General features: G+C 46.4%; 1 protein-coding gene across 3 annotated transcripts in view; it reads right to left on the bottom strand.

The window, feature by feature from the left end:
- Nucleotides 1–27,479, bottom strand: part of MACF1 (microtubule actin crosslinking factor 1) — a 1,225,213-nt gene that overhangs the window by 422,242 nt on the left and 775,492 nt on the right. For all 3 annotated transcript variants that reach the window (XM_069223412.1, XM_069223414.1, XM_069223413.1), the window contains 5 exons: nucleotides 14,991–15,197; nucleotides 12,325–12,444; nucleotides 11,106–11,213; nucleotides 5,789–6,007; nucleotides 5,280–5,483 (listed from right to left, as the gene is read on the bottom strand). In XM_069223412.1, the coding sequence (XP_069079513.1) occupies nucleotides 5,280–5,483; nucleotides 5,789–6,007; nucleotides 11,106–11,213; nucleotides 12,325–12,444; nucleotides 14,991–15,197 (858 nt within the window). The remainder of the gene's footprint in view (nucleotides 1–5,279; nucleotides 5,484–5,788; nucleotides 6,008–11,105; nucleotides 11,214–12,324; nucleotides 12,445–14,990; nucleotides 15,198–27,479) is intronic.

The following is a 27,479-nucleotide window of genomic DNA, read 5'->3' as shown; positions in this document are numbered from 1 at the left end:
ACTGGTAGCCCCATTGACAAGAGGTACAAGCTTACAGCTCAGATGTGTTAACTTCCGAATGGGACTATTAAAGTTGGTACTTCAAGGTATCAAACAACTAGTTGCATTACGCCTAACTTGGTACCTAAGTTAAAATTAATATTAACTTATTGCCATGTGCAACTGTTAGAAAGTTGCCGCTCTGTTGCCTAGTTTTCCAGTGGCCTGAGGCTGGTCATAAAACAGCATCCTGCCCATCACAGGAGACGTTTCAACGGCTCCCAGCACAGTTAACAGTAGATGCCTGCAGCTGGAGGAGGTGTTACCTCCTCCAGGCAGGAAGCCACACACTGTATAGGTCCAAAAAGCACACTTCAAAGGGGAATATGCCTTTGAAGGGCAATGGTAACCACACTCGAAAGGGTCTGCTCTTTTGTCTGGGTAGACATGTTGGCATCAAAGACAAGGAGGGGAAAATACCGGCTAAACCGTTTTTCCCATGGGTGTGTAGCCCTCAGTGAGCCAAACCTCTAGGGCGGGCTACCAAGCTCCACACACGAGAAGAGGGGTGCCGAAATCTTGGGAACAGGCAGAATAGAGCACTCTGGGATAGCTAGATGCCCCACTTCACAAGAAGTTGTCATTAGATGGTGGGAGGGAGCTACCAGCCTAGTAGTCCATTGTTTAGAGATGGCAACTTCCACTGAGGGCACTTCCTGAGCATAATGGGGCACCCCTGGCACCCAGAACTCAGATCTCACTTGGACTGGAGGAGAGGGTCAAAGGAGGACTGTCCTACTGACCCAGGAGCCTGCAAAGAAGAGGTAACACCTAAATTGGACTGCACCTGCTGCTCTTTGGGCTACCTAAGGAAATGACTGTGCCTGCTGTGTCCTGTCCTTGGAGAAGCCTCCTCCCCACCCCCAAGCTCAGCCAGAAACAAACACTCAAATGGCTGACTTTCTGTTTGCAGTACAGGGCCACAAAAGCTGAAGAAGCCTGTCTGGGCAAGTTGGAAGCCCAGATCACCAGATTGTTGCTCCTTATCGCAGTACAGCCCAAGAGACTGAGACTCTACGCTCAAAAGTTGCACCAAGTCTGCTGGACCTGGGAGAGTCATCTGAGTGCAGTCTGGCCACCTAAAAGGAGAGTTATCACCAAAAGATGGAAACCACTGAGATTGTTGTGCCCAATGACCAGTAGTCCAGTGGTGGTTGGCCTTTTACTTGACAAAAAAGGACTAGGAATGACATCAACCCATGCGGCCAAATTCATCCCACCAGGACCGTGGATCAAGGAGTACACTGCCCTGCCCATTTTTAGCATCTTGTATCCCTTGCATCAGGACTACTTCACAGAAGACAATGGCAAGTGACCACAGACACTGGAACTGGACTAAACACTGCTTTTCTTAACGAGGTAACTGTTTCTTTAGAACTTGTTGGTCTTTGACTGGCTCTCTGCCAGAGTTTGTTGCCGAAAGTAGCTCTAAGCAACCGCACGCCACTTTGACTAAAGTTTTCTTGAAAAGTTTCTTACTGTCAAATGTGCTGAATTTTCCAATGCTTGTTCGTGGTGAAGTCAGAAGTCTTAATTTATTGTTCCTTATAACAACTATATCTCTGGAACCCTCCAGGGTATATTTTTTGTTTTGGTGTCCATAAGTTCATAAAATATAATTTATTTTTAAATACTGTCTCAAATTTGAGAGTTGTGTTTTTTTCTTTAATTGTTTTGGTGCTGTTTACGTGCTTTACACCTGTTCTTTTGCTGAAGCCTGACTGCTTGAAGTCACAGCTACCCAGGGTTGAGCTAAGGTTTGACAATGAACCCACACAGGGTAATGCACTACCAACTCTTCTAGGAGCAGTGAGACCTCACAACCACACCATTTATTACACCGCATTTCCTCAAAACAGCCACACATGCTATGTACATATTGTATTAAAATCAAAGCTGGTTGGAGGCTGCTGCAGCAAGAAGAAAAGAGTTGGAGAATGGCCGCACGAAAAAGCTGTGCTGGCTGCTTCAGTGGCTGAAAAGGATGGGACTGCTAGTGGAACACTAAAATTAAAAACCCTCAATATTTCTATGCTACTGGTGAAATTGCCTGGCGGGGGACAACATCCCTTAAGACTGAACTGTGGTGCAATTATCTTTGAATCATGTAAGCCCTGAGTTACAGTTCTATCCCAAAAGTCTAGAACCACTGCAAGTCATGTCCACTGGACATTTCAACATCCCCTGAAAAGCTATCTAACCCGCTGGCATTCTGCAACTCCTAATACAGACCATCATCAGTGTAATTAGGAGAGAAGATTATGCTCCTCCTCGTCAGCATAAGTTGTATGGGAGATTTTGGATATGGCCTGGAACTCCTCAGAGTTGTAGCTGAAGCGAGCCTCTAGCCTCTGATAGTACTGGTGTTGAGGGAGAGGCCGAGTCTGATGGTCGGGCTCCATTACCACTGATTATGCCTTATATTTTCATAGCGTGACACAGGAGTGGACCAGCTTTGACACAGGCCTAGGAATGTCCCAAAAAGGGCAGCCAGTTTTGGGGAAGGGCATGTCAGTAAAGGTCCAATTTGAGGCTGCTACAGCTCTGTGGGGCCGGAAGGAGCCAGTAGCAGCTGGAAAATTTGCAGGATACCCTCAATTATGGGCGCTATCTGCTGTGAGGGGGGCTGGTGACCAAATGTTGGACTGTCTCTGGGTCTCAGAGTCAGAAGATGCTGGACCCTTCCTTTGAGTGACAACGTTGTGTCTTCTCCCCAGACATTGTGTGAAAGATGGGAACGAGTTCTGCATCGTTTTCTTGCACTTATAGCACGTTTTCAAATTCGACTTACCAGAGGATTTTGAGTGGGGACAGGGCTTTCAGCAGGAATGGGACTTTGCCCAGGACCGACCTTGTGACCATGAAAGACAAGAGCCCCAGGACGTGAAGCAGATCTCTGATTCGAGCATGACCTCTCTTTATGCTGGGTGATGTAAAGCTTTGTCTCTAGCTTACAGATTGCCTTAAGATGCGTGGGTGTACACTTATTGTACAACTTTGCATCAAGACTGGAGCCCAAGCACCACATGCACATGGTGTGCAGATCTGTGACAGACATACGTTTCCAGCAGCTTGGCTTGAATTGTGTTATTTTATAAAAGGCGACATCTTCCCTGGCATACTATCTTCAAACAGAATTTGAAATGTTGGGAGCAGAGCTCAAGATCTGTGTTAAAGGGCGTGCAAAGAAGAGCGCAGGCTTTGGTTTTTATTTTATGGCTCTGCTTGGTCACATCCGGGGCAGCTTGAAGTCACCACGCAGCAGTATGGCACATCTACTGGCACATAGGGAGCACTACTGAAAACTCTCCAGATCCAATCTAGTGCCTGAGACTATTCTAAAGGTGAGAAATCTGTGGTTAGTGGTATATCTCAGACTGAGGTTCCCCCACCACACCTGGAGGTCATTGGACGCCCTTGTATCAACCCTCGGTCCACCATCGGACTGCCGGTCACAGTGGCAGGTGCCCTCTCCCCATTTAGGGAAAGGCATCTACTACTGATTTTCCCTGCCGAGGATCGATAATAGCAGACCATGGCAGAGAAAGAAAAAAATGTTCTTGACGCTCACACAGAAAGCTTTATGCATAGATTTTTCTGTGAGTCTGAATACCCACGGCACTGACGGGTGCTCTTTTATCAGATATACCTACTAGTTGGTATATTAGGAACTCTCAATAGGGCGAAATGTCCTCCATCCATGGGGACGGAGGAAAGCATTTCCACCAACAAGCTATTCGCCAAGGGCTAACTTAAGTTCAAAGTGTCTATGTATCAATGATATTGATACCCGAATTTATACATTCTATAAGGGTGTCTATTCCACCTACACAGTTGCACATCAAACAGGGTCTACTGACCGATCACAAAGATTGCACAAAATCTTTAGGGCATTTTCTTGAGCAACGGACCCTGTTTTTAGTGAGTTCCACCCCCGCTGCCCAAATGCTTCAATCAGTTCCTTCAGTGAGGTCCTCCCAGATCTCCCTGTGATCCTAGTAAGTTGCCAGTATAAAAAAGGACAACGAGAGGCTAAAGGATGGTGAGAGCAATAAGCGTGAGGTGCAAGGTGCTGCCGCCTTACCTCTGCATTCTGCCATGTGAAGCGCATGAAATGTGATGATGTAGATGACATTAGGTGCAGGCAGCGAAACACAGACAACAATCCATGGGGTGAGGGAGGGAGAGGAAAAACATAGGGTTAGTGCAAATGTGATGCAAACCAAAGACAAACTAAACATAAAAACTGGAATCTACACAGGTACACAACTCAAAACAGACAAGTGCAGCGTAGAGCCTGGGATCAGCCTGGATGGTAGGGATCCTCCACAATGTGTAAAATAAACAGCGCAGACCAATGATGTGTGCTGAAGAACATAACCCCCCGAGTGATGTGTGTGGGAAAAGGAAAGCAAGACAAGAGTGCTGGTGAATTTAGGAAAATGAATTCAACACACACTTCTGAAGTGAGCAGGAAGACATTACATACTTCTACTACGTTGGAAAGAAGGTATAAAGCACAGACTAGTAGTGTATATGGGAAGAGAGAACAGACCACTACTAAGTGCACAAGAAGAGAGACAATAACTGCTGTTGTGCGCTGGAAGCGAGTGCAGCCTGCTTTGATGTGCAAAAACCGGAAGACCGCGTAACTGCTGATTTGTGCAGGAAGACAGTACAGAACCATACTGTGTGTACAAGGACAACAAAACAGACTGCCAGTGTGTAAGAAAATAGTAGAAATTGGTGTAAGCCTGAAGACAACAGACTACTGCTCTGTACGGGAAGACAGTACAGAATGCTGGTGTAAACATTCAGGCTGCTAGGGTACGAGGCCAGGTAAGTGTGTGTGTGTTTTTGGATGAAGTAGACATTATTGACGTCTGGTAAAAGGTAAAGAAACAACATCTGGTGGATGACTGGGAACAAGATACTGAAACGTGGTATCACATAGGAAGACATTATTGCCCTTTGATGCCAGAAGGGAAACTCAGAAGATGTGGCAGGTTTTGACGACACTGTCGGTTAAAAAATGAAAAGGAAGACTATATTGGTGTGAGGGAGGCAAAAATGTATGGACATCTGGTGAAATATGGAGGCAACTACACTCACACCTGGGAACCGATGGGAGGATATACTGGCAGCTGGCTAAAGACAGGAAAGTAACTGAGGCACTAACTGAAGAATGGGGTGGATGGTAATGAGAAAAGGTGAAGGACAGGGAGAGGACACAGACATACCTGTGTAGCCTGAGCAACAGCCTCATCCAATAAGACAGCCCGCTGACGCACTTCATCCCTGATCTTAGTGTAGGCTCTTTCAGCACTGGAGTACCGCTCTTGAACCATTTGCCCTTCCTCAGAGTTCAGATGTTCCAACTGAGGGCCAATCTTCAGGAGCTTGTCAATGTGTGGCTTGTGCTCAGCAATTGATTCACGAAGGAGCTGAAGAGATAGAGAAAAGGTGCATATTCAGAGAGCGGACTGTGCAAGAGGCCATGTGCACAAACTGTATGGCTGGATAAGTAAACAAATAGGCTAGTATGCATTTTTGTGCTTTTAGATGGCAAGGAAGACTTTCAGGCAGTCTTCAGAAAGTGCACACAAGAAGTGTTGAAGCACTGCTTGGTGTCTGACTTTTGATTTCCATTGTCTGCCTGCAAGAGTATTCCTTTAAGGATTGCAAGTTAATATTATCAACTGCTGATCTGTCCTGGATGATTGTAATGTAGCTAACCAGGTCAACTTACCCGCATGTCCTCCTGCTGCTGACGGAGCAGGTCCGGATCAACGGCAGGCGGTGGCAGCAGCTCTATTAAGCTCTGTGTCTCCTCTAACCAAGGGTTAAGATCTCCGTGAGTCTCCCAGAACTGTGCAACCAGGGCCTGTGCCCTCTCCAGGCCAGCGTATCGCTCTGAATTTAGAAGACCAACTTCATCGTACTGTTGTATAAGGGCTTGTGTCTTCTCCTGAAAGGGGAGAGTGTGTCAGGGGGCATTCTTCAGTATATACAAAAAGAAAGGCACAGAATCCACTTTAAACCATTTTACACATCCCAATGGACCAAGACCAGAAAAAATTGAATTAAAGATACCAAGCAAATCTGGCTTGGCATCAGCAATAAAACACAAACATAATATCTGGGACTTAAACTCACAAAAAAACTCTGATCTATTCCTACTAAAAGAGAACTGCCACTCAGCTGGCTGCTTCATATTCATAATATGGAAGAACAACAAGTACTGGCACTTATGACCCAACCATAATGCAAAAATGTTTAAAAATTAAATGTAAACCTGTAAAGCATGCAGACTTAGAAGCTGTCTTTTAATCTGATGCCAGCTGCTCACAGTGTACCAGAAAGCTGAAATAAGAAGTATATTTCTTTGCCTTCCCTGAGGCAGAATGCAATGGTAGCTTGAAAGACAGTCTTCTCCTTGCAGACAGCGCTCGTTGCCAGTGTGCAGGAGGCCGGACCACTGTGGGTGCGGTTATGCTATCTCAGCGCTGAAGACTTCACCTCCCATGATTTTGCAAGGGTAAGGTACCTCCAGCTTCTCCTTGCTTACGACTTGTGTGAGTGTTTACAGGAGTTGGGGAATGATTATTACTAGATAAACAACCTTTCTAGGCCAGGAGTGTCCTCTCCTCTGCAGAACAATACTTAAATAAGGTTGATTGGAATGGTCTGAAACTCCAGCACAAGGGAATGCTACCTCGAAGTAGCATCAGACACATACCTTTCCTGAAATAAAATCTTCCCTGTGTCCTTCCTGAACAAAAAGAGAAATTGCACTACACTATACATTCTGGGTATGGCTGACAAAGAACACAATCAACATTTATCCAGGAGGGGGTCCACAACTCAAAATACAGAACCCACTTACAAAGCCATATGCAAGATTACATTTTTGATGTGCATTATATCTTAGTCAGTCATTCACACAATGCAATGGATGAAGACACCAGGTTCATTGTAGGAAGTTGGCTCTGTATGTACTATTTCAAAGTAAGGAATAGTATGCACAGAGTCGAAGGGTTCCCCTTAGAGGTAAGATAGTGGCTAAAGAGATAATACTAATGCTCTATTTTGTGGTAGTGTGGTCGAGCAGTAGGCTTATCCAAGGAGTAGTGTTAAGCATTTGTTGTACATACACACAGGCAATAAATGAGGAACACACACTCAGAGACAAATCCAGCCAATAGGTTTTGTTATAGAAAAATATCTTTTCTTAGTTTATTTTAAGAACCACAGGTTCAAATTCTACATGTAATATCTCATTTGAAAGGTATTGCAGGTAAGTACTTTAGGAACTTTGAATCATTTCATTAGCATGTATACTTTTCACATAAAACACAATAAGCTGTTTTAAAAGTGGACACAGTGCAATTTTCACAGTTCCTGGGGGAGGTAAAATAATGTTAGTTTTAACAGGTAAGTAAGTCACTTACAGGTTTCAGTTTTTGGTCCAAGGTAGCCCACCGTTGGGGGTTCAGAGCAACCCCAAAGTTATCACACCAGCAGCTCAGGGCCGGTCAGGTGCAAAGGTCAAAGAGGTGCCCAAAACACATAGGTTATAATGGAGAGAAGGGGGTGCCCCGGCTCCAGTCTGCCAGCAGGTAAGTACCCGCGTCTTCGGAGGGCAGACCAGGGGGGTTTGTAGGGCACCGGGGTGGGGACACAAGTCCACACAGAAAGTACACCCTCAGCAGCGCGGGGGCGGCTGGGTGCAGTGTGCAAACAAGCGTCGGGTTTCCTTTAGTTTTCAATGGGAGACCAAGGGATCTCTTCAGCGATGCAGGCAGGCAAGGGGGGGGCTCCTCGGGGTAGCCACCACCTGGGCAAGGGAGAGGGCCTCCTGGGGGTCACTCCTGCACAGAAGTTCCGTTTCTTTAGGGGCTGGGGGCTGCGGGTGCAGGGTCTTTTCCAGCCGTCGGGAAATGGAGTTCAGACAGTCGCGGTCAGGGGGAGCCTGGGGATTCCCTCTGCAGGCGTCGCTGTGGGGGCTCAGGGGGGACAACTTTGGTTACTCACAGTCGTAGAGTCGCCGGAGGGTCCTCCCTGAGTTGGTTGTTCTTCACCAGTCGAGTCGGGGTCGCCGGGTGCAGTGTTGCAAGTCTCACGCTTCTTGCGGGGAGTTGCAGGGGTCTTTAAATCTGCTCCTTGTAACAAAGTTGCAGTTCTCTTGGAGCAGTGCCGCTGTCCTCGGGAGTTTCTAGTCTTTCTTGAAGCTGGGCAGTCCTCAGAGGATTCAGAGGTCGCTGGTCCCTTGGAAAGCGTCGCTGGAGCAGGTTTCTTTGGAAGGCAGGAGACAGGCCGGTAAGTCTGGAGCCAAAGCAGTTGGTGTCTTCTGTTCTTCCTCTGCAGGGGTTTTTCAGCTCAGCAGTCCTTCTTCTTCAGGTAAGTTGCAGGAATCTAAATTCTTAGGTTCAGGGAAGCTCTTAAATACTAAATTTAAGGGCGTGTTTAGGTCTGGGGGGTTAGTAGCCAATGGCTACTAGCCCTGAGGGTGAGTACACCCTCTTTGTGCCTCCTCCCAAGGGGAGGGGGTCACATCCCTAATCCTATTGGGGGAATCCTCCATCTGCAAGATGGAGGATTTCTAAAAGTTAGAGTCACCTCAGCTCAGGACACCTTAGGGGCTGTCCTGACTGGCCAGTGACTCCTCCTTGTTGTTTTCTTTGTTTCCTCCAGCCTTGCCGCCAAAAGTGGGGGCCGTGGCCGGAGGGGGCGGGCAACTCCACTAAGCTGGAGTGTCCTGCGGTGCTGTGACAAAGGGCTGAGCCTTTGAGGCTCACCGCCAGGTGTTACAGCTCCTGCCTGGGGGAGGTGTTAGCATCTCCACCCAGTGCAGGCTTTGTTACTGGCCTCAGAGTGACAAAGGCACTCTCCCCATGGGGCCAGCAACATGTCTCTAGTGTGGCAGGCTGCTGGAACCAGTCAGCCTACACAGATAGTCGGTTAAGGTTTCAGGGGGCACCTCTAAGGTGCCCTCTGGGGTGTAGTTTACAATAAAATGTACACTGGCATCAGTGTGCATTTATTGTGCTGAGAAGTTTGATACCAAACTTCCCAGTTTTCAGTGTAGCCATTATGGTGCTGTGGAGTTCGTGTAAAACAGACCCCCAGACCATATACTCTTATGGCTACCCTGCACTTACAATGTCTAAGATATTGCTTAGACACTGTAGGGGCACAGTGCTCATGCACTGGTGCCCTCACCTATGGTATAGTGCACCCTGCCTTAGGGCTGTAAGGCCTACTAGAGGGGTGACTTATCTATACCTGCATAGGCAGTGAGAGGCTGGCATGGCACCCTGAGGGGAGTGCCATGTCGACTTACTCGTTTTGTTCTCACCAGCACACACAAGCTGGCAAGCAGTGTGTCTGTGCTGAGTGAGGGGTCTCCAGGGTGGCATAAGACATGCTGCAGCCCCTAGAGACCTTCCTTGGCATCAGGGCCCTTGGTACCAGGGGTACCACTTACAAGGGACTTATCTGGATGCCAGGGTGTGCCAATTGTGGAATCAAAAGTACAGGTTAGGGAAAGAACACTGGTGCTGGGGCCTGGTTAGCAGGCCTCAGCACACTTTCAATTCAAAACATAGCATCAGCAAAGGCAAAAAGTCAGGGGGTAACCATGCCAAGGAGGCATTTCCTTACATTCATTCTATTCCCTTTATCTTGACACTGCCTAAGCTGATCAATACTAAAGCAAACACCATAATCCTCAGCCCTGGCTATAGAAATCTGACTAGCTATTATGCCTGGATAAGGCTCCCTTGACTCACAGAGCCTGGGATCAACCATAGTCCTTGACTCAAATAATATGACCTCCACTGAGTGCTCTGACTGTCAGGTCAACAAGGGGGAATGTAATGCAGGTGAAAAAAAGGAACAAGGCAGAATGGCACAGCATTTACATTAGTTTTAAGTGACCACTAAGGACCTATGTTCCTTCTTAGCAATTAAAGCTCCAAGTGTGCATCACTAGTGAATCTCTACAAGGAAAGCATCAAACAATTGCCTTTTAAAGAATGTAGTGAGCATGTGGAATATCTCATGAAGAGACTTGACTCTCAATGAATTAGGTGACAAGAGACAGTGCTTTGAGAACCAATGTGTTTTACAACACCTCTTCCTCTTGCCATCAAATGTCTCTGTAACAAACAGGAATCGAAGAAAGGGTCAAGACAATAGCTGCCGATCAATGTAATGGTACCACAGTCCAGTTGTGGGGTTGTCAATAACACACACCTGCCACACAATGCACCTTTCCAAGCCGGAGGGCTAAGGAGGTAACACTTAGGTGAAAAACAGAAAAAGCTAAAAGAATACATTTATATGTGGAAAAGATTGGAATTAAGTTGCATGTTTTTGCTAGCATTTGTGGCACAAGAACAAAAGGAAGGGCCACTGCATGTATGACTGCATTTACACTGTCTTCAGTGACCAGGCAGCGGTTAGCACCCATGGAAACACTTGGTGCCCAACAAGTGGTATGGCTTCCCCACAAACCTGAGATCTACAGGAAAGGGTTCATGACCAAAGGGATATTGATGACAGACATCCCACTCACAGAACATACTGACACCTCCCTAGATAAGATCTGCACCCCATAAGATGCTCCACATTTATGCTGTTATTCTCCAGCAGCACATCAACCCCATACACTTACGGATGTGTGAGTGTGCTACCTTTCTACAAGCAGGTTAGCACTGATCAATTAGTTCTTCCTCTTTCGGCAGCCATTTAATACTGACCCCAGGGTGCTCTAATTCTGCAGCAGGTAACAATGAGAAAAAAGCTACTGACTGCCCTGGGGTGGGTAATGACACAAGAATGCTCTGTTTTAACAGACAGGGTCCATTTCACATTTAAGTGACATAGGACTGCACCCCTTCGAATAAAAACATTAACACTAATGAAAACATGTTTGTTTCCTACTGACAGGTTACATTAATAAGTAAAGTGTCTCCTTTCTATAAACATGTGATGCTTACACCAAAGCACTCTGCTGCAAAATGGAGTTCCCGTACCATGTAGAGGGCAAGATTACACTTTACCTGAAGAACTGCCTTTTGCTCCTCCCCACATGCCCCAAGGATCTCATCTCGAAGTTTCAGCAGCTCATCCATAGAATCCTTGTGTCGGATAATGTCGATGGTGAAGGCCTATGGGGAGAAAAAGGTACAGTAAATGCAGAGTGGACCAAGGGAGGCAACAGCATAGAGGACCTACCTCAAATATTTGAATGGAGAATATGAATCATCCATGACAGTCCTAAGACCCTCCACTTACATGACGGTGGTGAGGGCTAACAGAATAGTGAATGAAGGGAAACTGAGATCTAAGCTAGAGGAGCATCCATGATACTCTTTCCCAGGAGATGATGATGGCCAAGACTTAAAGGAGGAAAATGGCCCTGTTATATAGGGGTACGAAGTGTGTTTTTAACTGAGTATCCATGTCACATAGCACTCCAGTTGAAAATGGGGAGAACTACAACACTGTGAGACAAAGGAGGAGTGACGTCAGAGAACCAAGGCATAACTAGGCTGCCGCTACCTTTCAGATAGGTGTCAATAGTAAAGGAATATGGAAGAGGAGACCCCATAAGAGTAAAGGAAAGCTCAGCAAGGCCTGAACACGCCTGTATCTTCCACCTCTGCAGATGTTGATGATTAATGAAGTGTGAGTTAAAGAGACAAAGAGAGAGAGGATTGTGTAGCTTACGTGGCAACCAACCTGCATACGACGACAAATTTGTTCATGTTCTGGATGTGTCCCTTTTATTCCCATAACTTGATGGCCGAGCAGCTAGTCTTCCAGATGCAGCAACTGCTGACGGGCCCATGCATAATAGTGCTCCACTGGCTATGAGCTGCTTAAGAACCTGCACATGCCTCCCGCAGGTATGTAATACTTGCATGCATCACCTACCAGACGTCTGCCCATCCCCTGCATCACACATCCTGCCTTACATGGTCCAAACCCGCATGCCCCAAAACCCCCATGCTGCTCACACCCCAAGATCTCTCATGCATCCAAGCTAACGACCACTTACAGTGCCCATGCAGAGTACGTTGCATGCCCTGACCCTCCCATGCTTGCCATGCCCTGGATCATTCATGCTGTCTATGCCCTGATCCTCCACCCAAAATTACACAGACCTCCAGATATGATGCTCATGCACAAGACATGCCTCTGCTTGCTGCCCATCCCCTAGATATCATGCCAATGCTGCCTATACACCAGACTCCTCTTTAGACATGCTGCACGTACCTTCTGCACTTGCAGCTGCGCGGTGGTCTGATCCTGCTCTAATCGGATTGGACCCAGTGCCAGCAGTTTCCGCTTGGTCTCTGCGACCCAGGCTAACTCTGCATCAGTGGCCTGCTCATACTGGCAGAGAGGAAGACGACAAGCATTGCAGAGCATTAACAAGACAAGCACATGGAGCACAGGCAACAAACAGGCCATCACATGGCTTAATAGAGAATGGAGCAATGATCAGGAAGTTAGTCTATAGAAGAATTGTGCAGAAAGCAACAAAGCTTACAGAAGACTGCATCTCTGAGGAGACTTCCCATCTGACTTATTCAATGTACGGAAGCACTGAGCAGAGAGGGCTTCAGACAACATCCAAAAGCACAAAGCTTTGCATTCAGGAGAGCAGAGACCAGGAAGGTCTCAATATAGTTTACAAGAAACAACTGCACAAATAGGCCTTCATACAGTGCAATGAGCATAGACAAAGCCTCACACATTGCATATAGGAAAATAAAATACAGTTCGTTTTAAAATAGCATACTGCAGACAATGACATATAGGACTTACACAGCATGAACGAGAACATCACAGGAAATGCTCTTTAAAGCACAAGAAAGAGCAGATTATTTACTGGGCAACACAAAGCTCAAAGGTACAGTGAGAAAGGGCAAGGCTTATAGCACTGCCTGCTGGTCCACCTAACACAAGATAATACCTCTCATATGTATTCAGGAACTGTGACAGTCGCACAAACACAGCACAAATCACCATCAGAGACAGACCACATACTATATTTTTAGCTAGGAAAGGAAAGACCATTCCGGAGCTACCTTGAGGCTTATTTGTTTTAAAGTAGTGCATTGAGTATTATGTAACATAGCTATCTCTACCTTGATGGCGTTTCAGAAAGCACGCTACGAGCCATCAACACTTTCACAGGCTAGAGGTGACTACACCAAAGGAAAAACCTTGTGTATGTGGAATATCACAGCTGAACATTGCGGTTGCTGGACAAATCTTTCCATTATCCTCAATACTGGGATCTAGGCAAGGGCAGCCCAGGTCCCTGTGGCAAGGTTTCAGGTGCACCATCCATTTTACTTACATTACCTGGAAGCGATGGACCCGTTTCAAGATTCCCTTATCCAATCATTAAACTCCAGTCCATACTCTTTACCTTGATCACATGATTAGAAATGAGACCTTTGGACAGCACATACTCCACATTTCCACCCTTAGTGACTGTTGTATAAATAAATGTTGTATATTTTTTTAGTATTGTAATCTTGGGCTAGTACAGTGGAGTCTGTAGCGATAGAACCAAATTTAGCCCAGTTACAAAGCACCATGTAAGCGTGTTGACGCGAACATTGAGGTTTCGCAGCAGCTGCAACAAAGCTTGTGTAGATATCCCCTTAAAGGGCACCAAACCTGGAGCAGTGAGTGAGGCAAAGTGGCTGTCAACTAACTGTGATTATGAAAGGACAAGAGAGGTAGCATTACAGACGTTACCTAAAAGGTTGCCCCCAAACCTTTGCATCTCAATTCACTCTCTTTTGCAAATGAATTGTGATGTACTGCCTGCACCAAAATATGGCTGCCAAGGTCGGCATGCCACTCTGTATGTGGTATGTACCATAGCCAAGCTGCTAATTCTTGCACGCAGACTTGCATGCGGTAGGCACTATGGCCATGATTGAGAATTTGGTAGGGAAACACACATAAATGTTTGTGATTTGCAGTCACACCATCCTGCCCAGGGAAGCACACAGAAACATGTAAAATCTGCAGAGTGGCCATGAGGCATTCACCATCATCCTGTGAGGAAACACAAGAAAAGCATGCAGCGCTACATGCCTAACAATGTCATGCGTTAGCTGAGATATTCAGCTCAGCTGTGCCTAAATAATACTGCATGTATTCTGTATGAACCCTGAGGCAATCAGTTCAGCTGGGCCCCCACACATCTGTATGTGTACTCAAGATCATGACTCACACTAACCTTACCATCAGCTAAACTCATGTACTTGTGTGAGAAGGAGAAGGGGAGATCAATATAATCTCCATGACCATTCCTAGATAAAGAGTGGGTGTAGCCAGCGCTAACTCTATTCAGTCCTTTGGGGGTGGGGGGGGAGAGGAGACCTACACAATCAACCTACCACAGAGATATGGGGGTGGGGTAGACCCACTCCAATTTCAATAACAGACCCTTTCAGTGTTCTAGATGCTGTGCCATAGGAGGGACACAACCACGGTAACGCCACAGCCAGACCATCTCAGTGGAACAAGAGGGACGGACCACCACTAACTGCACAATCAACCAAATTCAGGAGTTTGGGAAAGGGAAAGGGTGCACACCACCTCCACAAACAGCACATCTTTGGGAAATTAAAAATGAGATTCAAACTAACTCAATAATCAACCCATGTTCAGGTGGTCAGTCATAAACTAAGAATCAGAAAGGATTTCTGCTCTGCCTATTAACCCTTTTTTTTAAAATATTGTGCAAGTACACTGTAAATAAACTTCACATCACTAGAAATAAGGAACTGCCACTAATATTCCTTCCTCCAAATGTTGATTTTCCCCTTAAACATAAAAAACTATCCTTAAGACATAAAAAATAGACTGAACAGTAAAAAGTGCTTAACGGGGAAACTTTGAAGGAGCCCTACCTGCTGGGACCGCTGTATGGCTGCATCGATCTGGTCTACCCGCTGTGCAACAGTGTCACTGATGGATTTGTACTGCTCATTGGCTTCTGACACAAGCTTGTCCAACCCGTCCCGAGCTCTCCAGGGCACCAACTCCAGTAAGGCGCTGCTGACTTCATTCACAGTGTCCAGCACTAGCCGCTGCTCCATCACTTCCTTCTTCAGCTCCTGTGAAACAGATGGAAGCACAGGTCAAATAACACCCTCCTCGTACCAAGGTCCCCAACTAAACATGTGCAGCCTCTGCAGTAGTAGACCTTGGTGGGCTGCTTCTGACATTGTCTCTCAAGAAATAAAAAGTTATCTTGAACATCACCTCTACCAATTCAAATCTGCAATTAGAATATGTCTCTGACAGATAATTTGTTACCGAAGTTAAGGATCTTGTTTACCTGATAGAGACTTCTAATTGCAGATTCCTTAGCTTGGAATAGATACCCAAGCAATACCATCCCTGGAGGTGGATCTGCAAACTAAGATCATACTAGGAAGTCCTGCAGGACCGAAATGCCAAAGTAGCAGTCCCTGCGGACCTGAATGTTCAGGCAGTAGTGTTAAGTGAATGTGTGCATGGATGCCCAAGTTGCTTCCTGGCAGATGTCCAGGACTGAAACTCACCATGCTAATGCAGTGGTTGCAGCTGTTGCTCTGGTAGAATGAGCAGACAAACCAGCAAGGGTTTGATTCTTAGCCAAAGCGTACCACATTTTGATGCAGAGAACAACCAATCTAGATATGGTTCTCTTCTGCACTGGCCTTTGTTGGCACCCACATAACCACCAAAGAGTTGATTGGCCACCCGCAAGTCTTTGGTACGATTAAGGTAGAATGCCAAACTTTTTTGGATCCAGACCGTGGAGTCTCTCCTCTTCACGAGGATGTGGGGGTGCTGAAAAAGTAGGCAAGGTGATGGATTGGCCTGTAGGAAAGTACTCTCTTTTTGGCATGCTTACCCCCACATTTCGCCTGCTATCAGTGTGCTTAGACTGTTTTCATTGGGATCTTGCTAACCAGGACCCCAGTGATTGTGCTCTCTCCCTCCAAATTTAGTTACCATGGACCTTTGTGCACTCCACAATTGGCATACTGGTGTCCCCTTATAAGTCCCTAGTATATGGTACTTAGGTACCCAGGGCATTGGGACACCAGCGGTGTCCCCAAGTCACTGGTTTCCTTTGAATGGCACATTTGGTGCCCTTCTTGCGTAACCCAGATAGTGCCATAAGGGTGAATTGTAGTGACCTGTAGTGAAAGGGTGCATGCACCTTTTCACGCAGGCTGCAATGGCAGGCCTGCAGACACATTTTGCATGGGCTCCCACGGGTGGTACAATACATGCTGTAGCCCATGGGGAACACCTGTTGCCCCAATGCCTTGGGTACCTAAGTACCATATACTAGGGACTTATATGGGGGCACCAGTATGCCAATTGTGGGAAGTGCTAAGTCCCAGGCAACTCAATTTAGAGGGAGAGAACGCAGTCACTGGGGTCCTAATTAGCAGGATCCCAGTGAACACAGTCAAAACACACTGACAGCAGGCAAAAAGTGGGGGGGGAGCTGTGCCAAAAAGAGGGTACTTTCCTACATGACGTATCTGTCACTACTGTTGGACCTGGTTAGGGAAGAGAGAGGGATGTGCCCTTGACCCGATCGCCGTTCAGAAGTCACCACTGCATCTTGTGCAGTTTCCTCCGAGATCTGGACCATGTTGGAGAGATTCCCCTGATGCTGCGCCCACTGGAACTTCAGGTCCGACTGCAAAGCCTGCATATGCCATCTGGCAAGTGTGACTAGCAGAATGCAGGAGGCCAAGTGGCCCAGCAGCCTCAGTCATTCTCACCAAAACCCAAGACAAAGGCTGAAACATCGGATCCGAGCCTGAATATCCTGGACTCTACGCTCGGGAGGATAGGCCCAAAACTGCTCTATCTCCAGAACAGCTCCCATGAAAGGGAGCGTCTGAGGGGGAGTCAGATGTGACTTCGGCATGTTTATAGTGAGCCCGAGCGAATGCAGGAGGAGAAACAGACAGCATGGGGCCAGCCTGCCATCAACAATCACTCATCGAGGTAGGGGAAGATTGAAACCCGAGCCGATGCAGGTGAACTGCGACCACCACCATCACTTCCGTGAACATCAGAAGGGCGCTAGTAAGGCCAAAGGGGAGCACAGGAATTGAAAGCACTCTTGACCTACCACAAACAGCAAGTCACATCTGTGGGCAGGCGGGATGGGAATGTGAAAGTAGGCCTCCTACAAGTCCAACGCCAACTTCCAGTCTCCTGGGCAGATAGGATCTGAGCCAGAGTGAACATTTTGAACTTCTCCTTTCTGAGGAAGAGACTGAGGGACCAGACGTCTAGGATAGGACTGAGACCTTTGCCCTTTTTGGGTACCAGAAAGTAGCGGGAATAACAACCACTACATACTTCTGGCACAGGGAACCTCTCTATGGCTCCCTTGGCCAAAAGAGCCGTAATAGCCATAACTGTCTCGCGGAGAAGTGCCAAGTTATCCTTCGTCATTCGATTGTAGGATGGTGGCATGGCCAGAGGGGTAGCCTTGAAGGGGGGGGTGTAGCCCCTTCAGACAATTTGCAAAACTCATCAGTCAGTCCTGATGGATTCCCAGCGGGGCAGGTGATGGCAAATCCTGCCTCCAACTGGTCCGTGATGGAGCGTCAGACTAAAAACGTTTGGTGGCTGCAGCCATGGAGAGGGTTGAACTGGGCGGACCGTTGGCTCCCTGAGCCACAGAAACGCTGGATCCCATGTCCTCATCTACGCAGAGGCTGGGCAGCATGCACGGCACGGTGGCTGGAGGGGAATGGACGCGGGTGGGAACCCCTTCTGTAGCCACAAAAGGGGCAAAAAGTGGACTGAGGGAGGGCGAGGAGCAGCTGCAAAGCCAAGGGATCGAGCCGTAGCAAGAAACTCCTTAAAGTGCTCAAGCTTTGAGTCTTCTTTGTCTCAGAAGAGACGGATGCCATTGAAGGGCATGCCCATAGGTGGGCATACCCTGAAAAAGCAAGATGTCCTCAACCAAGCGTACTGCCTCAAAGTCACTGTGGATGCAACCTATCTGCCTAGTGAGTTGGTCGTGTCCAGCCCACAAGGACACAAGAACTTGGCTGCATCTCTCCAGTCAGCAACAGTTTGGGAGAGAATGGCCTAGACCTCCTCCGGGACCTTCAGCAGCACCTGCACAACCGTATCCCATACAGTATGGGAATAGCAGCCCAAAAGGCATGTGCCGTTCACGGACAGCAATGGCGACTTGAGGAAGAGAATAACTTCTTCCCAAGTTGGTCCAGTCGTTTTGATTCCCTATCCGGGGGTTGCAGATGGGAATGCACCAGAAGAGGAAGAAGCCTGGATGACCAAACTCTGAGGACTGAGATGTAGGGTCAGGAATTTAGGGTTGATAGGCGCAGGCCTATGGCAGCTGGCGATTGTCCTGTTGATAGGAGCCTCTGTGCTGGGTATAGACCACGTCCCCTGCAGGACATAAGTGAGGGCTTTGTTGAAAGGCGAAAGGGGCTCAGACATAAAAGGAGTTCAGACATAAAAGTCCCGGCTGAAGCAACTCAGTCAGGAGGTTAGTCCTGACAGCCACCGAAGGCACCTCGAGGTTGAGGACCTCAGCCGCTCTTCTCACTACCATGGAATAAGAGACTCCCACCTCAATAGCCACGGTAGGGGGAGAAAGGAAGCCAGCATCAGGGGAGGTATCAAGACCATCGGCTTTGCCCAATTCCTGACCCCAGTCAATTTCAGGATCTTCTAGATGGAATTCTAAAGGTTACAGAAAAACACTTCCATACTCTTACCGTACTCGTACCGATAGGCATAAGGGTTAGTATCCAACCTAGGGAGCAAAGTCACCGAAGATGGAATTGGCGTTGGGTGACGTCGTTCCGAGTCAGAGTCGGTAATCAGTATGGGATCGAAGTCGATCGTGGGCCCCACTGGCGTCTGGAATGTCCTTACCAGCACCGGGGTAGGTCACGATGACACAACTGGCGTCTGCACTTATCTGGTAACGGATCCTAGGGTGCCCTCCGGATCCGAGGCGGAAGCCGCTGGTGTGGAACCCGAGGGGGTCTCCTTGAGCCCCACTGAGCCAGAGGGTGCCACAGGAGGGTCAGACTGCCAAAAAATTAGGAGCATGGCCTCGTAAAAATTTTGCAGTTGGGCAGGGGTGGCTCCGGCACCTGGAAACTCTGGGAGGAGTGGAGCCGACCCAGAAGCAGGCTCTGAGCATTGAGACCAAGAGCAGCAATGCTCCTCCCGCTTCAACCGAGCGATAGGGTGAATTTGAAGAACGTTTGTTCTTTTTCAACGTCTTCTTGTGACCCGAATGTCACAATGATTTGAAGTGGGACGGCCAAATAAGACCGGGAGCAACGGAGCCAAGTTCTGGGCTGCCTTGAACAGCCGGGACCACTCCTTCAAAGCCTTCGGGTGCATGCTTCTGGACTCGGAGCACGACTTTGGGTCATCATCACGCTCCAGGCACCACAAGCACAAGAGGTGCAGATCCATCACTGACATCATGTGGTAACAGGAGTCGCATGGCTTGAATCTGGTCTTGCGAGACATCTCGACGCACCAAGTAGTGTAAAAAAACAAACATCGTCAAGAAGTCAGTCAAAAAGCGACTGACAGTAAGATCGGCGCATAGACTGGTGCGGAAAGAAAAGAACTGATGTCAGCGCACCAGGGTGGCGCCTGTATATGACCGCAAAGTCATAACGGTGACCATGATGCCAACGACAAATGCGGAGTTGACCAACACCACCTGACGGCGCACAAGGGTACTGCTCGAAGAAAAATCTCTGGATCAAGTCTGATGGCTGAAGGAAATTCTAAGGTCAGGAATCTGCAACTAGAAGTCTCTATCAGATATTTTGCCTCATACTACCTCTTTAAAGAACTCTTTCTCCTCTGTGGGGGCAACAGCTTTGTAATAGGCTTTACAAAGGTTGAGTCCGTGGCCCTTTGGTACTCCGTGCTTTGAAGAACATGCCAGGCTTCAGAGGTCATTCCCTCTTTTTAATTGTTGATGTTCAAGATTATTAAATAGTCTGCTTAGAGAAGGTGAACCTGAATAATGGTAAAAGCACTGTTTTGCATGTTAACTACTTTTGAATGTGGAACTTGAATCTGATGTAGGAGGATTTGGCATGGAGGAATCGCAAATAACTTATTTCTAAGTGCAGTCAACACTGGTGTACTGTTTGTAGCGTCGATGAGCAAGGTGTAAAAATTTAAGTTTCCATTCCATATACATTTTTACTGTCTCAGGCCCTGGCACGCCACTGTTGGGCGAATGGATGAATGGAGACCGCTCTATGAGTAGAACGCCTTCTTTGCTACTCTGGCATAATTTGTTTGTGGGGTTCACTTAGGGGGCTATTACGCACCCTGAAACCATTTATGGGATTTGGGATGTCTGCTTCTGTCAAGAAGAAAAGAATAGATCAGTTCTAGACATTATTTTTCTAAACTGAATTGAATTTTCCACCGCAATTTGCAAGGTGTAGTTTTATGTGGGTGTAGGCAAAGCATTCAGCCATCATGGAGCTATCTGCTGTCAGTTTACATATGTGACTCCAGAGATATATCTTGTCACGAAGCTTGATGAAAACTAATGAAGAGAGCTTCTGAATGGCCACTCTTTCCATAAACACAGCTTTCTTTGAGGAAGATTTCACAGACGCAAATTAAATTTCCTCAAAGGTTGCCGCTAAAGATTTCCTGTGTGATTAGTAGCAGAATACAGAAGCTCTCACAGATAAACAAAACTGAATCTAAAATAACAGTCAGAGGGGAATCTTTTGTAGAAATGCTGATATCTTAATCATGATCTAGATGGGCTAGAAAAGCGAATACTGGACAAGCCCAGACTAGGACTTGATGCTAGTGAATACCAAACACAATATGCACCCATACAAAAAGATCAATAGTGGTTAAGTAGACCTCCTATAAAAGCCCTCGGAGCACAGTGCCTGATCAGCTGCTGGACAAGAGGATCCAATAAACGTACAACTCTGTGCATGTCCAGTCTCAACACCACACTTGGGGAAAAAAAAACACACAATACCTAATCCCTATCTGCAGAACAGCACCTCTCGCATCAAAGCATTCCTACAGTACAGCTATCCCTACATAAGTCCCGGCACAGCCATCACAGACAGTGCATCCCCTATGGGAGTACCAGCACCCATTGAAGGGTTTTTTCCCATGATGTAGCATCCCATTCAAGGGCATAATATGCATTCCCATAACAGAAGCCTCTGCAACATGAATTTCACCACACCTGACTACAGACTTTTCCAAACAGCACTCCCTTCCTCAATGTCTTCATAACACCCCCCCTCCTGCAGTACCCTTTTCAAAACACAACAACCCCTTCTTGATCTTTGCACAACACAATATCCAAAACATTACACAGCATACCACGTAGTTGTGTCACCAAATGACAACACACCAACAAGAACATATAAACAATACAGCAAATTTCTTTGAGTCTCCCTGTTGCAGGTACTCCATACCGAGGGTTCCTGACAAAACAACAAATGCGGTATCATGGAGCTTTCCCACAAAAACACACACTTTGCTTGGTTTTCCACACTTTAGCTGCTTCAGGGCACTCTCTCTCTCCACAGAAACCTCCCTAAAGTTCGATGAGTATGGTTTGTAACATTAGAAGAAGCCTACACCATCGCTGCCATCACCCAGATAGTGGTGCCTAACTGGCTACCACAAAGAGTAGTAGGGGGCTTATTTTTAATTCGGTCGGCGGAATTTGGTAATTCCGTGTTACTGTTGTAATGAGAAATTATTAAAAATTCCGCTGCTCCGCTGGTGAAATTAATCTGCAGTGTTTGATGTTTAAAAAGGGCTGCAGATTAAATTTCAATGTATTTGGCACTGCTGTGCATACCCCTCGGCGTCCTTACATACTCAAGAGTATGGAAAATGTCACTTATCCAGTGTACATCTGTTCGTGGCATTAGTCGCTGCAGATTCACATGCTGTGCATAGTCCGCCGTCTAGTGTTGGGTCGGAGTGTTACAAGTTGTTTTTCTTCGAAGAAGTCTTTTCGAGTCACGAGACCGAGGGACTCCTCCTACTTTGGTTCCATTGCGCATGGGCGTCGACTCCATGTTAGATTGTTTTCCCCGCAGAGGGTGAGGTAGGAGTTGTGTATGTTAGTAATAGTGCCCATGCAATGGAATGACTAAGTATGTACAAAATGAAGGTTAAAGTAATATATTTACAAATGTAAAAATGTTGAAGATTACTTCCAAACGGCTACAGGCTCCCGGGGAGGCGGGTGGGCGCATGTGAATCTGCAGCGACTAATGCCACGAACAGATGTACACTGCGTAAGTGACATTTTCCGTTCGGTGGCATGTGTAGCTGCAGATACACATGCTGTGCATAGACTAGTAAGCAGTTATCTCCTCAAAAGCGGTGGTTCAGCCTGTAGGAGTGGAAGTAGTTTGAAATAAAGTTCTTAGTACAGCTTGACCTACTGTGGCTTGTTGTGCAGATAACACGTCTACACAGTAGTGCTTAGTAAATGTGTGAGGCGTAGACCATGTTGCTGCCTTACATATTTCGTTCATTGGAATATTTCCTAGAAAGGCCATGGTAGCACCTTTCTTTCTGGTTGAGTGTGCCTTTGGTGTAATAGGCAGCTGTCTCTTTGCTTTAAGATAGCTGGTTTGGATGCACCTAACTATCCATCTAGCTATACCTTGTTTTGATATTGGATTTCCTGTATGAGGTTTTTGAAATGCAATAAATAGTTGTTTTATTTTCCTAATTAGTTTTGTTCTGTTAATGTAGTACATTAGTGCTCTTTTGATGTCTAATGTATGTAGTGCTCTTTCAGCTATTGAGTCTGGCTGTGGAAAGAACACTGGCAATTCTACTGTTTGATTTAAGTGGAACGGTGAGATGACCTTTGGTAAGAATTTTGGGTTGGTTCTTAGAACTACCTTATTTTTGTGTATTTGAATAAATGGTTCTTGTATATTAAATGCCTGAATTTCACTTACTCTTCTTAGAGATGTAATGGCAATGAGAAATGCAACTTTCCACGTTAAGTATTGCATTTCACAAGAATGCATGGGTTCGAAAGGTGGACCCATGAGCCTTGTCAAGACAATGTTGAGGTTCCATGAAGGAACAGGTGGTGTCCTTGGTGGTATTATTCTCTTTAGGCCCTCCATAAACGCTTTAATGACCGGTATTCTAAATAGGGAAGTTGAATGAGTAATCTGCAGGTAAGCAGATATTGCTGCGAGATGTATTTTTATAGAATTAAAAGCTAGATTTGATTTTTGTAGATATAGTAAATATCCTACTACATCTTTTGGAGATGCATGCAATGGTTGGACTTGATTATTATGGCAGTAACAAACAAATCTTTTCCATTTACTTGCATAGCAGTATCTAGTGGATGGCCTTCTAGCTTGTTTTATGACCTCCATACATTCTTGTGTGAGGTTCAAGTGTCCAAATTCTAGGATTTCAGGAGCCAAATTGCTAGATTCAGCGATGCTGGGTTTGGATGCCTGATCTGTTGTTTGTGTTGTGTTAACAGATCTGGCCTGTTGGGTAGTTTGACATGAGGTACTACTGACAGGTCTAGTAGTGTGGTATACCAAGGTTGTCTTGCCCATGTTGGTGCTATTAGTATGAGTTTGAGTTTGTTTTGACTCAATCTGTTTACTAGATATGGAAGGAGAGGGAGAGGGGGGAAAAGCGTACGCAAATATCCCTGACCAATTCATCCGTAGTGCATTGCCTTGAGATTGCCGGTGTGGGTACCTGGATGCGAAGTTTTGGCATTTTGCGTTTTCTTTTGTTGCAAATAGATCTATTTGAGGTGTTCCCCAAATTTGGAAGTAAGTGTTCAGGATTTGGGGGTCATTCGTGGACCTGTTGGTGATCCCGAGAGAGATTGTCTGCTAGCTGGTTCTGGATCCCTGGAATAAACTGTGCTATTAGGCGAATATGGTTGTGAATTGCCCAATGCCATATTTTTTGTGTGAGGAGACACAACTGTGTCGAGTGTGTTCCCCCCTGTTTGTTTAAATAATACATTGTCATCATGTTGTCTGTTTTGACAAGAATGTATTTGTGGGTTATCATTGGTTGGAATGCTTTCAACGCTAGAAATACTGCTAACAATTCTAGGTGATTTATATGAAACTTTCTTTGATGTACGTCCCATTGTCCTTGGATGCTGTGTTGATTGAGGTGTGCTCCCCACCCTGTCATGGAAGCATCTGTTGTTATCACGTATTGTGGCACTGGGTCTTGGAAAGGCCGCCCTTTGTTTAAATTTGTACTGTTCCACCATAGAAGCGAGATGTATGTTTGGCGGTCTATCAACACCAGATCTAGAAGGTGACCCTGTGCATGTGACCATTGTGATGCTAGGCACTGTTGTAAGGGCCGCATGTGCAATCTTGCGTTTGGGACAATAGCTATGCATGAGGACATCATGCCTAGGAGTTTTAAGACCATCTTTGCGTGTATCTTTTGTGTTGGATACATAGCTTGTATCACCTTGTGAAAATTTTGAACCCTTTGTGGACTTGGAGTGGCTATCCCTTTTGTTGTGTTGATTGTCGCTCCTAAGTATTGCTGTGTTTGACACGGCAAAAGGTGTGACTTTGCATAGTTGATGGAGAAACCCAGTTTGAAAAGGGTTTGTATAACATAATCTGTGTGGTGTAAACACTTTGTTAGCGAGTTGGTTTTGATTAACCAATCGTCTAGGTACGGGAACACGTGTATTTGCTGCCTCCTGATATGTGCAGCTACTACTGCTAGACATTTTGTAAAGACTCTTGGTGCTGTCGTTATTCCGAATGGCAACACTTTGAATTGGTAATGTATTCCTTTGAATACAAACCTTAGGTATTTCCTGTGCGAGGGATGTATCGGTATATGGAAATATGCGTCTTTTAGATCTAACGTTGTCATGTAGTCTTGCTGTTTCAGTAGTGGTATTACGTCTTGTAACGTGACCATGTGAAAGTGGTCAGATTTGATGTAGGTGTTTAGTGTTCTGAGATCCAATATTGGTCTCAGACTTTTGTCCTTTTTCGGTATTAGAAAGTACAGTGAGTAAACTCCTGTGTTCTTTTGTGTTTTTGGTACTAATTCTATTGCGTCTTTTTGCAGTAATGCTTGAACTTCTAGTCCTAGAAGGTCTATATGCTGTTTGGACATCTTGTGTTTTTTCGGTGGGACGTTTGGAGGGAGTTGGAGAAATTCTATGCAATAACCATGTTGGATAATTGCTAAGACCCAAGTGTCTGTTGTTATTTCTTCCCATGATTTGTGGAACTGGCTTAGTCTTCCCCCCACTGGTGTTGTGTGAAGGGGTTGAGTGACTTGTGAGTCACTGCTTGTTTTGAGGGGTTTTGGGCCCTTGAAATTTTCCCCGGTTTCTTGGGAATTGGCCCCCTCTGTATTGGCCCCGAAAGCCTCCCCTTTGATACTGTCCCTGGTAGGTAGACGGTGTCGTTTGTGAGGTGCTGGCTTGTGTGGCTTGACCTCGAAACCCTCCTCTGAAAGTAGTTTTGCGAAATGTGCCTCTGCCCTGCGGGGAATAGAGTGCGCCCATGGCTTTAGCTGTGTCAGTGTCTTTCTTTAATTTTTCAATTGCAGTGTCCACTTCTGGTCCAAACAATTGTTGTTCATTGAACGGCATATTGAGCACTGCCTGTTGTATCTCAGGTTTGAAGCCGGATGTGCGCAGCCATGCGTGCCTCCTTATCGTTACAGCAGTATTTATAGTTCTTGCAGCTGTATCTGCTGCATCCATAGAAGAACGGATTTGGTTGTTGGATATGTTTTGTCCCTCTTCAACCACTTGTTTTGCCCGTTTTTGGAATTCTTTGGGGAGGTGCTCGATGAGATGCTGCATCTCGTCCCAATGGGCTCTGTCATATCGCGCTAGGAGTGCCTGCGAGTTGGCGATGCGCCACTGATTTGCAGCTTGTACTGCAACCCTTTTCCCGGCTGCATCAAACTTTCGGCTCTCCTTGTCTGGAGGTGGTGCGTCGCCTGATGTGTGCGAGTTGGCTCTTTTACGAGCTGCTCCTACGACAACTGAATCTGGTGTCAGTTGTGATGTAATAAAAGCAGGGTCTGTGGGTGGTGCCTTGTATTTCTTCTCCACCCTTGGGGTTATTGCTCTGCTTTTAACTGGCTCCTTAAAGATTTGTTTAGCGTGCCTTAGCATTCCAGGGAGCATAGGAAGGCTTTGATAATTGCTATGGGTGGAGGACAGGGTGTTAAAAAGGAAGTCATCCTCGATAGGCTCTGAATGTAGCGATACGTTATGAAACTCTGCTGCCCTAGCTACCACCTGAGCATACGCTGTACTGTCCTCAGGTGGTGAGGGCTTAGTGGGGTACGACTCAGGGCTATTGTCCGATACTGGGGCGTCATAGAGATCCCATGCGTCCTGGTCATCTTGGCTCATGGTGGTATGAGCTGGTGATTGTGACGGAGTCTGTGCCGGTGATATAGGAGTTGCCGGTGGTGGAGAGGGTGGTGGAGTTACCTTCTTCACCACTTTTGCTTGTGGTGTTTTTTCTTGTTGTTGGAAATCTAGTTTCCTTTTTCTTCTGATTGGGGGAAGGGTGCTGATCTTCCCTGTACCACTTTGTATAAAGATCCGCTTTTGCGTGTGATCTACAGCTGTTGTTTGTAATTCCTCCTCAAACCTGTGTTTTTGAAGTTGGGAGGACAGTGATTGTTCCTCTGAGTAGGAACTGGCTTTCGGTTCGGTTGCTGGGCGTTTTGGCACCGAAACCGTGTCTTTTGTTGTTTTTGGCTCCGAAGAGATTTTCCTCCTTTTCGGTGTCGTACCTTCTTGGCGTCGACCATCTTCGGTGCCGCTATCCCTGTGCCGAGCAGCTTCGGTGCCGCTGTCTCGGTGTCGACCCTTTTCTGCGGCAGTATCTCGGTCTCGAGATTGCTGCGTGCCTGTGTCTCGACCTGAGTCGGACGATCTCGGCACCAGCTCGCCCTTTTTCGGTGCCGATGGGCGGTCACCTACTGTAGGAAGTTGGCTCTGTATGTGCTATTTCAAAGTAAGGAATAGCATGCACAGAGTCCAAGGGTTCCCCTTAGAGGTAAAATAGTGGTAAAAATAGATAATACTAATGCTCTATTTTGTGGTAGTGTGGTCGAGCAGTAGGCTTATCCAAGGAGTAGTGTTAAGCATTTGTTGTACATACACATAGACAATAAATGAGGTACACACACTCAGAGACAAATCCAGCCAATAGGTTTTTGTATAGAAAAATATCTTTTCTTAGTTTATTTTAAGAACCACAGGTTCAAATTCTACATGCAATATCTCATTCGAAAGGTATTGCAGGTAAGTACTTTAGGAACTTTAAATC

Source organism: Pleurodeles waltl, chromosome 3_1 (genome assembly GCF_031143425.1).
Source record: "Pleurodeles waltl isolate 20211129_DDA chromosome 3_1, aPleWal1.hap1.20221129, whole genome shotgun sequence".
In the NCBI taxonomy this organism is placed as follows: domain Eukaryota; kingdom Metazoa; phylum Chordata; class Amphibia; order Caudata; family Salamandridae; genus Pleurodeles; species Pleurodeles waltl.
This window is presented reverse-complemented; position numbering and strand designations above follow the sequence as displayed.